Consider the following 12,373-nt stretch of genomic DNA (forward strand, 5'->3'; position numbering starts at 1 on the left):
ATCTCCTTCACCTTTCATAAACTAGTCCAAGTCCAAGGTAATCCTTTTATGCCAATCTTATACACCATTGTCAAATAAATATATTACAACAGGTGCAAGGAAAAACCCATTTTGAAAACATCATAATAAATCATTATGCAAACCAATATTTTCACAATTTATGTTAATGTAGCTATAACAAGAAATAACCTATTGCTATTTCATTGGACTGTTTCCCCGATTTGAACAGATTAAATATAGAGCAGAGAAGGATTAATATATTAGCATGTGCTGCATACTCTTTCCAGTAGGTGTCAGTCTTTGCACCCTCAAAACTGAGGAAGCGCCATAAACCTCTCAGGAGAGACTATTTTGCTTATCGTTACATAAATGTTACAGTCCCAGCATTACATAACCTTTTACATTTTTCCATATTCCAAAAATTACATGGGTCACATAAGCAGCACAGTAACCAGACTGCGTGGATTGCAGATGGAATAGCAAAATAAAAACAGGGATAGTGTTACAGAAAGGGTCCTGCTGTAACAGGCCATGTAACAGCATGAAAGGGTGGCTAGATTAAGTAAAGTCCCACAGTAAAATATCCAGAGGTGTAAACTGGTATATTTAAGTCGCTGTGAAAAAAACGACAATCAAATATGAGCCATGAATTATTACAGTAGTATTCAATCACATCAGCACCTCTCTAGAAATGAAGAAGAATATGCAGAAGATGAAACGCTGCCTAAACCACAAGAGCAAACGTTCTGCAGATAAAATACAAGGACCACCCAGGGAAAACCACAGACCACCAGTCACAGCACCCTGACCTCAAGGCAGACCCATCGCACACGTGAAATACACAGCTGTTTGACTTCTGCAAAACGGTCCATCTTTGCAAAGACAGAGAGGATCATGGGAATATTTACATTTCATCTATACACACAAACCTTAAGGCTATAGCTCTAATAACAGACAGCAGCAATAAAGGCAGTACCTCCCCCAGAACGCTGCCAACTCCAATCCCAGAAACTCAATTTTATCCCTGTAAAGGGACTTCTTTAACTGACCCAGTAAATTCAGACAAAAAAAACTGTAAATGTCTGTAAATGTGTTCATTTATTATTATTTCAAATAATCAAGATCAAAAGGCTGAACAGACATAGTTACCAACAACATAAAAAATTTGGTACGTTAGGGCAATGTTTTTCGACCTAGCCCTCTGGGACTGCCACTCTACGTCAGGGGTCTCCAACTCCAGTCCTGGAGAGCTACCGTCCAGCAGGTTTTCTATCATACCCGGCTTCTGATGAGCCACAGCTGTTCTCAGGTAAATGCCAGGCATAGATGTGGCTCATCAGAAGCCAAGTAGGATAGAAAACCTGCTGGATAGTAGCTCTCCAGGACCGGAGTTGGAGGCCCCTGCCCTACATTTTGGGTCCCTCCCAGCTCCCTGCCAGATAGTCTACAATTTTGCTGCTACATTTTGGAGTAAAAACATGGACTGTCTGTGGGCCCCCGAGGACCATGTTAAAATACATTGTGCTAGAGCACTTCGTGTATGAAAGACTAAGGGACCCAGAGGCATTCCACAGCACCTATGGGTATCAGTCGTTAAGATGATCTCCAAGCGGAGGCACACCATCACCTTTAGGGGCTTCCCCATGAATGAAGGCGGAAGCACGTTCTCAGATCTGGTATGGTGAAGACCGAGTCCTCCTGCATTACCCGCCTAGGGTCACCATAAATAACCTGCATGTGACTCACTGGTAAATCCAAGCCAAAAGGAGGCGGTCACTCCTTTTACGAGGACTGTGGTGACTGATCCCTGAACTCTTACCACATGCTACAGTGGACTGTCTTCACACCAGAAGGCAACTTGAGGGAGAACGTAAAAACATCAGCTTCGCAGAAGATGCGTCTCCATCTGAAGTTCTTCTCACCACGACCAGACATACAGCATCACCCTTAATTCCTGTGTGGGCAAAAATTATACAGGTGCACCTCTAACACCCTCTACAGGGCAAAAGATGAACTACACAATTATACGCTACAAGTTTACCCAATTCTGTTGTGTAGACTGTGGCATGATTTACTAGATCAATTACAATTAGTTAGGACTATATACCACACAAAGACAGCAACTGCAGTTAATTTTTTATACATCATTAGGAACCAGACTAACTGGATGGTGTGGTGAAAAAAATACTCCAGTGCCCCCCAGCACATAAATCCCCGAGAAGGGAAGAGTCAGAGCCCACTGGAGAGCAGCTGCTTGTTCACAATCAGTTATTATTGTCAGACGTGAAAATGTCCCATCTAATTAAATGATACACGTGGCATCCAGCTGTGCTCAAACTGCTTCTCTTTTTGCCATAGTAGCCCATTACTCACGATTAAGCCGGCAAAAGCTTGCATTTATTTACTGGTATGCAAATGGAACGTCTTAGTGGGTATAAATATGTGTTTCTGGTTTGGCTCTCAAAGAGACTCTCACATTCAAAAAATGGGAAAAGGGGCAGACATGACATAGCCGCCCGATGGGCGGAGCCTCGGTGCCTGTGATCGGACAGGCAGGGCCCGATGGGCGGAGCCTCGGTGCCTGTGATCGGACAGGCAGGGCCCGATGGGCGGAGCCTCGGTGCCTGTGATCGGACAGGCAGGGCCCGATGGGCGGAGTCTCCGTGCCTGTGATCGGACAGGCAGGGCCCGATGGGCGGAGCCTCGGTGCCTGTGATCGGACAGGCAGGGCCCGATGGGCGGAGTCTCCGTGCCTGTGATCGGACAGGCAGGGCCCGTAACCCCCAGCTTCATGGGTGCTGCTGCCCTTCACTGCTAAACTTACTCACGTACCTGTGTGCCAGAGAGAGCAAGACAGGGTAGACAAAAAAAAAAAATGTCCCCACAGGAATCAATAGTGTCACTATGTTTTTTTTTTTTTTTAAATAAAAAAAAAAGAAGAAGAATGGCGTCTCTAGGAAGGTGAAGGTCAGCAGTATTGCACCATCCTGGTGGCTAATGAGCGGAGGCTAGGCTACCAGCCGCTGGTGTCATGTAGGGTGAGAACAGACAGCAGCCCCTCCCCCGGCCCACTACCCCTTCAACTCATAGCCACACACGTTAAGCTTAACAGCATCTGACTCTAAACAACCCCGGACCCCCTCGCCAACATCAGGCGCCCGGCCGCCCTCCGCCGACGACCGTTACACGTTCCCACGATGAGCCCTTCGTGCACGAGCATCCGGCAGTGAAATGTCACGTAAAAATGTGGGATCCGCCAGGCCAAGACGGATGAAACGGTGCTTCAATATGAGCTCAGCTGAGGGAAGCCCGTTCTTCCTTAACAGCACGCTGCACATTTATTATTACAGCTCTTCAAATACCTGTATGTAGGACTTTCTCTCAATTGACTTTACTCCAAAATTACTTTTCTTAGTTTGCAGGTTAACTGACTAAATTTTACTCCTTTACATAACACAAAGTACACAGAGAGAATGTAGATCCATAGGTCACTGGTCACTGGATTCAGCTGGATTCCCAACACGTGTCAGAGGATGAGGAGGGGCTGCGTTCTCAGCTGCGTGTACACGCGCAGCAGCGTGTCCGCCGCTCGCCGGGTCACCCCGGCACCCAGGGACACCAGATCGCGAGCCTCCCAGATCTCCCGTAAGAGCGCCTGCAGGAGAGGAGCACAGAGTTAGCCGGCCAGGAGTGCGGGGAGTCCCAGACAGGAGGGGTGGGGGGGGGGGTGCTCACTTCAGCACGCTCCAGGGCTCCTCGCAAGCTCCGCCCCTGCAACTGTGCCAGATCCCCAGTTGCCTTGGTGACCCCACCCAGCAAGGCCTGCGATCGAGACAGAGGGGAAGAATCTGAGCCACGACACGATCAGGGGCAGCACACTGGGTGACTCTAGGTTCATTAAAAATGCCACATAACCAGCTATTTTACTGCAAAGCATTTACATTACATATGTATGAATTCAGTAGATGCTTTTATTCAAAGCAGGATCCCCAGAGCAACTGGAGGTTAAGGGTCTTGCTCTGGGCCCAGCGACCTTCCCTGAGCCACACCAACTCCCCTCAGTACCTGGAGGCGGTGAAGAACAGCATGATGCAGCCCACAGAGCGAGACCAGTGAGGAACTCTCCAGCTGAACCTCCACAGCCAGAAGAGGCCCATCTGAGCTCACCTCCTCAACCGTCACCTGGGCCGACCGGGGAAATTGAGGTTAAGACCAGTAAATGATGGCATGAACTCGCAGGTGAGCAGACGCCACAGACCAGAGACACACACCTCTTTGGCCATTAGCTTCAGGCGATCTCCTTGAGGGCAGCGAGCACACACCACAGGGGAGCTCAGGTCTGCTCTGGAGCGGTTACCAGGGCAGCTGGACACCAACCAGGCCAGCAGAGAAGCACAGAGGGACGGGCCGCCTAGCGTAGAGCCTGCTAACATGGCCCTCAGCAGTGCCGATGATACCCTTAGAGTCGCAGTGAAGGGGCCTACCCCCCAGGACCCAGGACTAGGCCCACTGCGGCCACAACTCCACTGCTCCCACCTCCGGGCCCGCAGGAAGGTCTGGATGGGGTCTGCTGAGCTGCTCACGCCGGAGCAGAAGCCATCGGCGTTAGCAACAGGTCCATCAATGTGCAGACAGTGCAGCCAGTCTAGGGTCACAGCATCAAGAGCCAGACTGACCAACCCAGAATCGGAGACCAGCCTCGACCACGGGGTCCCTCTGAGCAGAAGACACTCAAGCTCCGAGCGTCCCAGCATGCTTTGCAAAGAGTAAATGAGTGAAGAGCAGACCTTCACAGGAAAACGTAACTCATTCCCGGCTGCCAAGGGCAACGTCACTTTCAGGGTTTTACCAGGAGCCAGTTCTTCAAGAGGGAAGCTGTAGGTTTTGGTGGCCATGTCTTCCGAGGTCAAAGAACTGTATGAAGGTACCACCTGTATACACAAAGTCCAACCACATTCGAGCACATAGCTGCTGGAGTTTTCCAGAACGCAGCTTAAGGTCAAGGACTCCTCTCGCAGTAGGCTGACCCACTTGGTCGTAAGATGAAAGCTGATTGGAGGCTTGCAGTCAAGATGCCCCTCCCTCCCATTCTGACTGGGCAGCAGCAGACAGCAGATGTTAAATACTTGGTTAAGTTTCTTGAGAGCCGTGTTCCTCACTTGAATACTACTTTTCAACAAGGATGCTCTGTGTAAAAAGATAAACAAGTGACTCATTGGAAAGATGTATGTATCAAGCGTGAGGAAGCCAACGTGGTATAAAACAAGTATAGCAAAACAAAAATGGTCACAGGCAGGAATGAATGAATGCAGAACTCAGCATCCATGTTCCTGGGGATTTGTACTGGTGACATACACTATATGGACAAACGTACTGGGACACCAGCCTGTCCAGCATCTCACTCTGAATCAAACGGTATTAACATGAAGTTTGCTAATGCTTAGATGCCATAATAGCTCGGACTCTTCTGGTAATGGTTTCCAATAGATGTTGGGACATTGCTGGTGGGATTCGCTGCCATTCAGGTTGGGTGTTGACGTTGGGTGATCAGCTCCCTCTCTGTCAGCTTATGTGTGCGCCACGTCGCAGCCGGACTTGCTTCCAGATGTTCCCACTTCACAATCACTTCACTTGTGGTTGACCTGAGCGGCTCCAGCAGGACAGAAATGTGGAGAACCGACTTGCTGGAAAGGTGTCCAGTGGTGTCCAGTGGAGGTGCCAGGCTGACTGGCCTCTTCTGTATGACCCCCCTCCCCCCATTCTGCTGCCATTGTTTGATGCTGCAGATTGCATGGCTGTGTGCTTAATTATTCACCTGTATGTCAGCAGTGGGTGTGGCTTATGTGGCCCAATCCTTTAAATACTACGGGTGTCCCAATGCTTTGTCCATACAGTGTACACTGCTGCACCGAAGCTAAGGTGTATACACACTCCAAGAATCACACCCACCGCTCTGCAACATTCCCGATGCCAGCAAGAAGGTCCTTCATTTTTTGGCCGACCTGAGAGGGGGACAGCCTTGAGGGCCCCCCCCCCCCTGACCCCCCCAATGGGGTTATCTGCAAGAGCCTCCCTCTGTCAGATGTGGCCATGAGCTGCACGGCACCTGGCACAGACAGAAAAGCGAAATCAGCACACGGCACAACCACAGGACCACACCGGCAGGCAGGAGCGAGGCGGGCACTGCAGGGCCCGTCCCAGTGCAGCTCCATACCGCGAACAGCAGGTTCAAAGACAACGCACCTCCATTTCACAGCTCACCTGCATGTGTGCTACAACTGCACCACTCAACCGTGCAGTGAAAATATCTACATTTCCCTGTAATTCAAGCAGCTCCCAAGATAAAAGGGTAAGTATTTTCACGCACAATAACAGGCACACTACTGCACAGCGCAGCCTTCAAGGGGACAATTTCAGTCGGCTCTAAAAGCCAATTAAAAATAATTATTATTACGCATTTATTGATTTAGCTCGGCTTTCGCTGAAACTGAGACATCGTCATCCCCGTCTCCCCTCGTCTAAAGTCACGTCAGAAGATGCCAAACCAACAACCCAAGATTCTCAGCGACATGCATAAGAGCTTCTGGTTCTGGTACCTGTGGAGGCCGTCGTAGGCTTGGCCAGTGCTGTGACACCGCAGACGTTCAGGCTGACTGGGTTCTGAGAGGAGGAAGCGGGTTCCAAGCCCGTGGTTGGCTTCTGCTCTGTGTTGCCCAGCGACAGGACCAGGAGGTCTGAGCGAGTGCTGTAGTACAGCCGTGTGCCGCTGAGGCAAGCCGTCACCACGGGGCCAGCTACACCCCACTCCCTGAATGCCAGCACTGTGCACCCCTCCTTCTGCTCAGCCAATACCAGCAGCACCTTACCAAAGCCGCCAACCACCACCAAGCCCCCAGAGCTGCCGTCACCAGCCATGGAGATGCCGAGAAAGACGATGGGCTCCTCCAAGCTGTGGAGAACCTTCACCGCAGGACCCACATCCCCAGGCTGCTGTAGGGCGGGCAGACTGCAAAGCCTCCCGTCCGGCAGGCCGCAGACGAACATGGGCAAAGGGATCAGCGATGAGTCAACACCAAAGAGCAGGCTGAAGAGAGCCGGGTCCAGCATGTGGCAATCGCTGCCCTCTGGTGGCTGGGATGTCAAACTGCACCTCGCGTACACACAGAACAGTACTGGGCGCTGAGCCACGCTCTGGCTCCTTGCTCCAATGGCACCCCCGCCTGCAGGAGTAGCAAAGATGTGGCGATCTGCGACCTTTCTGTGCTGTGCTGCACTGGCTTCTGGGATCTCATATAAGCTAAACCGCCACCTGCCATCCGCCAGCCCCACTGTCACTAAGACACCGTCTGCCACCACAAAGGAGCTGACGGCAGGGTCTGCGATCACTTGGGAATTAGTGGCAACACTTCCTGAACCGCTGTCCTCAGACGAGGGGACCGAGGAAGACCTGTGGGGGAGACCACACAAAAAAAGGCCTTTTGCGGTTAAATCTGTGAGCTGTGTCATTAAAAACTTTTATCCCCAGATCTTAATATCCTAGAGTACCTGAGAAGCTGTGGAAGAGGGACGAAATGTATCCCGTCGTGCTCACAGAGAGCGTACATGCCTTGCTGGTTAGGACTCGGCACCAGGCACACGACAGGGCTGGGGAACGTGTGAACTGCCTGCAGGGTGACAGGCAGGGGGACACAAGAATATAGCGGGCAGCATCGGAAAGCAGGAATGGCAGGCGCCACCCCCTCGGGCACTGCAAAATAACTCACAGTTCCAGCAGAATAGCTCGACATGAAATCACTGGCCTCCCCTGAGCTGTAATAATCTTTTTTTTGCTGTGAAATCATCAAATCAGCAAACCTATTACATTTCTTTGCACCGCTCTCCTTAGGAGAAATATAAAAATATTTTATTGTTCAAAATACACATTTTAACAATCCTAGGGGTCCGGAGGATTGAACAGACAGACACTACCTTCCCAAAAATCTAAAAATGCCATTTTAAATGATTATAGCCATTTCCTAATATAATCACGTTCCTGAGTGTCTCCTTCAGGCACTCCAGCCTTTTTCCACGGACCAAAGACATGCAGTTTAGTTTATAAATCACCCTTAATGCATGCTGTTGCCTCTGTTTGTATGCATTACATCCACCTCCTTGCTAAATGCTGTAAGCGTACTTAAACATTGCACTTGATTACTGGTTCTGAGAAAATGGATAGAGGTTTAAATGAATGCAAAAATGAACTGTTATTTTGCCAGGCTCCGGAACCTGAACAAGATAAGCTACATTTATAAGCGGTTACGGAGAATGGATGGATGGATGTTATTTTGCCGCCAATTAAATTTTAGAGTTGAATTTCATTTTATTATCCCATAAACAGCGGTTTCTGAAGTATCGCGTTTGATGAGGTTTAACGGACAGGAAGTTCAAACAGGTACAAATGTAGCTCATCTGGCAAAATAAAATCACGCAACGTCACACAAATTTTGTGATAATGTAGTTTATAGGCCTTCACGGTAGATCAAAATGCACACGATTGGCAGCAGTGCTGGGAACGTAACGCTACGTATCTGCAAGCATTAAATGGCAGGGCTGCCAGCTCTCACGCATCTGGCCCGAGTCACGCTTACGCAAGAAATCTTAAGGCAAATCCATATCATTCCATTATAAACCGAAAATGAGCTACATCAGAAGCTTATGGGGTAGTCTGCAAACCCTACAGACTGTTTATAAGGTAATAAGACTGTTAGATACATATTTGTGTGTGCAGGCTTGTCTCAAATTGAGAATCTCACTCCAGCCAGCTCACCAAGGTTGGCAACCCTAAAGAAGTGAGCTGAAAGTGAACCTGCTCTATAATAATAATCACACCGCTGAAAGAGGTTACGTGGAGATTAAAAGTCTCTGCCGAAGTACTTGCCTTCACCGTCTGGCCCTCAGTGCTGTGCAGGAGCACCAGATTGCTGCCGTTGCTAAGCAACAAGTCGGTCCCGGCCCAGACCAGCGTCGCCGACCCAATTGGACGATCCAAAGCGGCCAGAGACCTGACCGAACACCTTGATCCCTCCATCAGGATACCGGCTCCTACAGAGCGCGTCAGCCTGTTATTAACCTCACCATGAAGAAGCCGTTCGTATTTATTTACAAGGCCGACAGCAGCTTACTAGTAGGTAAGTTTTAAAAAAGATGATATGTATTACAGGTCCAGTACAACCTGATAATTTGATGGTAAAATATACTTTAAAATGAAATTTCACTGATAAATAAATCCGAAATATTCCTCTTCTGAGCAAGAAACTTCCTCCAATGTCCCGCGCGCTGCGTCGTAACCAATCGCAGCCCCTCAAAAAAAAACTACGATTCCCATGATGCCACAGTGACGCTCGACGTCCCGCCAATGGGAGCGCTCGCAGAAAATTTAAACCTGGCCACTGACGAAGTGAGTTGGATCTGAACTAGTTGAAGCAAGTACGAGAAAAGGGGGAGACTTTAAACGTTGTTTCGAGACTGATACGTTATACCACATAAGTGGCATTTAGTACAATGGATCTATTCACTTACGAGGAAACTAAGATGTACTTTTATGAGAACAGGCTGAAGACGTATTCGGGATGGCCGTTCGAGGATGGCTGCGCTTGTACTTCGGAAAACGTGAGTGCCGGGCAGCGGGGCTGCGGCTGTTTACCCGGGGCTAAATCAGACCGGGGCTGAAGCTCCTGCTTCCTTTGTAAGGTAACAAATGTCGGATTTGACGCCTGTGTTGACCCCCCACTCAGATGGCCAAGGCCGGGTTCATCCACACGCCGTCGGAGAACAGCCCCGACACGGCGCAGTGCTTCTTCTGCCTGAAAGAGCTGGAGGGCTGGGAGCCGGAGGACGATCCTGTGTAAGGCGACTGTCGTTAGGCGAGATTCACGATGAAATGTGGAAGTCTGATTTACTTGTGGAGGAAATTTGGGGGGTGGGGGGCAGGAGCTGCTCATCCTGTAGTTGATGTGAGTTAATCATCTCTGTTTATATTTATATAAATGTAAATATCTGTTTGTAATATCTCTGAGAACAGCCATTAGGGTACTCTGTGAAAAAACATAGTGATGTTGGAAATATTCTGCAGTGGTGTATTGGTCTCTGGACATCTACGTGTGTGTGTTAAAGCTGCCTGTTCCTTCACATCGCAGGAAGGAGCACAAAGTCCATTCACCAGCCTGCAGTTTCATCACGCTAAAGAAGTCTGTGAACGAGCTGACAGTGGAGGAGGTCATCAAACTGCAGAAAGAGAGGGAGAAGTTTCTCGTTGTAAGTGCCTGTTTGCCTGCGATCCACTGTGCTGATGTGGAAGTCTGTCGCGTGAAAGCGTGTTGTCCTTTTGTAGGACTGCAGTTTGAATTGTCACATCAAAGATTTCTGATAATGATGACGGTCACCTCGAAGCTGCTGTAATGATACAAAATTAATAAGCTACAGCTGCTGAAATTTGTGGTTTCAATTACGAGACTGCTTTAAAGAAACTCGCATGGCGATATAATGCTTCTGCATTTCCTGAGGAGGTCCTTGGACTCTTAGCATTCAAGGAACGATATCAGACTGTAAGTGCCTGCTAGACATCTCAATTACAGTTTCATAATGAGGCCGCATTTCTTTCTTGCTCTTAGAATGCAGAGCTCACTAAAATACGATTATAAATCTATAGACAATATTAAAATTCACATTTCACAGTATTCTCAAGTGTTTGTCAGACTGGTCCGCCGTACTGAACTGCATCATGTTTGGAGATCCCTGAAGATGGATGGAAGCAGTGAAGTGCTGTTCCCCCCCTTCCCCCACCCATAAAACCTTATTGTGTCTGCAACTTTGCCCTTTCAGAAAAAGAAGTGCAATCACATCATCGAGAGATTCGAGGATGCAGCCAAATCGCGGAGGGCCGAGTTGATTAAAATGGCCATGGACTAGGAGTGACGGACTGTGGGTTCTGTGCAGACTCCAGTCCTCAGTGATCCTCCTGAGATTTTTAATTTGCTGTTTCTGATTTTTGATTTTGCCACTCTAGAGACCGCCTCGTCCACTGGCTGAAATATCTATGCTTTAGTTTCCTGTCTCTCTGGGTGGACACATGCATTGCTGCACAGGCATTACAAGAGAAACGTTTTTCTCCATCTTCAAAGTTCCACCTCCTGCCCCTAAACTGCTGTTGCCCTCGGTTACCGTGTGACGCTGACTAGTTGCGCAACCGTGGCTGTTTTCAGTCATGGTCCCACACAAAGGGGTGTATTCTCCAGCCTGTCTGATTGTTGTTGTCATCGATTACAGCCCCCTCCTATTTTCATGTCTGCCGCTTTCATTTCCGTTGTTTGAGTATCTGTGTAGTTTTCCAAAACTCCTGTGATGATTTTACTTCAGAAAATGCTAGCAAGAGTTTGTCTGGGATCTGTCAGAGCCTTTTTTTTTTTTTTTTTAAATATAAATTTTTCTGTTTTTAAAATTCTGTAAATAAATTTGCGTACATTTGGTGACCTTTCTCTCTGGTACCTCTGCTGGTTTTCGCGAGCTGCGTCAGGGTTGCTTAGATGATGGCGACGTGGGTCTTTCAGCCGTGTGATGCCCGGGAAACTGTCTGCTTTTTTAAAAGCTGCAAAAACTCAGGAAGGTGATGTAGTTCATAGCTTCTAGGGCCTCCGAGTATGGGCTGCTCAGGCAGGCTGACAATAACCCACTGACCTTTATGCATTCATACTTTTACAATGTTGGTGTAGTATTTAGTAATGGCCCATTTTTCATCACTCACCAGAGCGAGCTACTCTTACTTTGTTTTTTTTTAGCTGTAAATAATACTGTGGGGAGCGTAAACCTTGAATTACTCAGCCTTTAATATTTGTTATTTTAAATAACTGGGGTGGTGTCTCTCCGCTCCAGGCTGTACAGACCTTAATCTCTGCCCCCTATTCTAGCACCATTACTGTAATAGCACCATCGGAGCTGGTATATATGAAGTTGCCTATGAAGATGGGTTCGTTCGGGAGATTTCCAGCATCTGTTCTTGTGGCTATGGGGTTGTGTTGACAGAGATGCATGGCAAACATTAAGTAAAATCCTGCTGGTTATTTCTAAGCAACAAAGTGCATCTTGTATTAGCCCGCAATTTGACGGCGTGCTTGCTAGATACCCATGGGTAATGCATATGTTAAGTACAAATGGATGCCGGTTAAGCTCGTTTTAGTCCACTTGTACTGGCTGCTCTATTTAAATAATTGGCTATAATGAGTGATTATTACTGTGTGCCTTAGCTGCTTGTAGCTCCCTTTTGTGTCGGTATGAAGGCGATTTCGCACATTTAAATGTTTTTTTGTGTCTGTTTTATACCTGGACATGTTTCTCAAAT

The 12,373-nt window shown here is 48.2% G+C and overlaps 2 protein-coding genes across 2 annotated transcripts; one reads left to right on the forward strand and one right to left on the reverse strand.

The window, feature by feature from the left end:
- Nucleotides 1-1,079: 1,079 nt before the first annotated feature.
- On the reverse strand, nucleotides 1,080-9,345 carry faap100 (FA core complex associated protein 100). The gene is made up of 9 exons (XM_072703721.1): nucleotides 9,162-9,345; nucleotides 8,914-9,081; nucleotides 7,546-7,660; nucleotides 6,597-7,447; nucleotides 5,950-6,106; nucleotides 4,272-5,187; nucleotides 4,066-4,182; nucleotides 3,736-3,822; nucleotides 1,080-3,655 (listed from the first exon to the last, which is right to left on the reverse strand). The coding sequence occupies exons 2-9, from the start codon at nucleotides 9,065-9,067 to the stop codon at nucleotides 3,527-3,529; spliced, it is 2,526 nt and encodes an 841-aa protein (XP_072559822.1). The 5' UTR covers nucleotides 9,068-9,081; nucleotides 9,162-9,345; the 3' UTR covers nucleotides 1,080-3,526.
- Nucleotides 9,346-9,442: 97 nt separating this feature from the next.
- birc5a (baculoviral IAP repeat containing 5a) lies at nucleotides 9,443-11,447 on the forward strand. Its single transcript, XM_023820218.2, has 4 exons — nucleotides 9,443-9,648; nucleotides 9,774-9,883; nucleotides 10,176-10,293; nucleotides 10,861-11,447. The coding sequence occupies exons 1-4, from the start codon at nucleotides 9,541-9,543 to the stop codon at nucleotides 10,945-10,947; spliced, it is 423 nt and encodes a 140-aa protein (XP_023675986.1). The 5' UTR covers nucleotides 9,443-9,540; the 3' UTR covers nucleotides 10,948-11,447.
- Nucleotides 11,448-12,373: the final 926 nt, after the last annotated feature.

This window comes from Paramormyrops kingsleyae, chromosome 20, assembly GCF_048594095.1.
Source record: "Paramormyrops kingsleyae isolate MSU_618 chromosome 20, PKINGS_0.4, whole genome shotgun sequence".
In the NCBI taxonomy this organism is placed as follows: domain Eukaryota; kingdom Metazoa; phylum Chordata; class Actinopteri; order Osteoglossiformes; family Mormyridae; genus Paramormyrops; species Paramormyrops kingsleyae.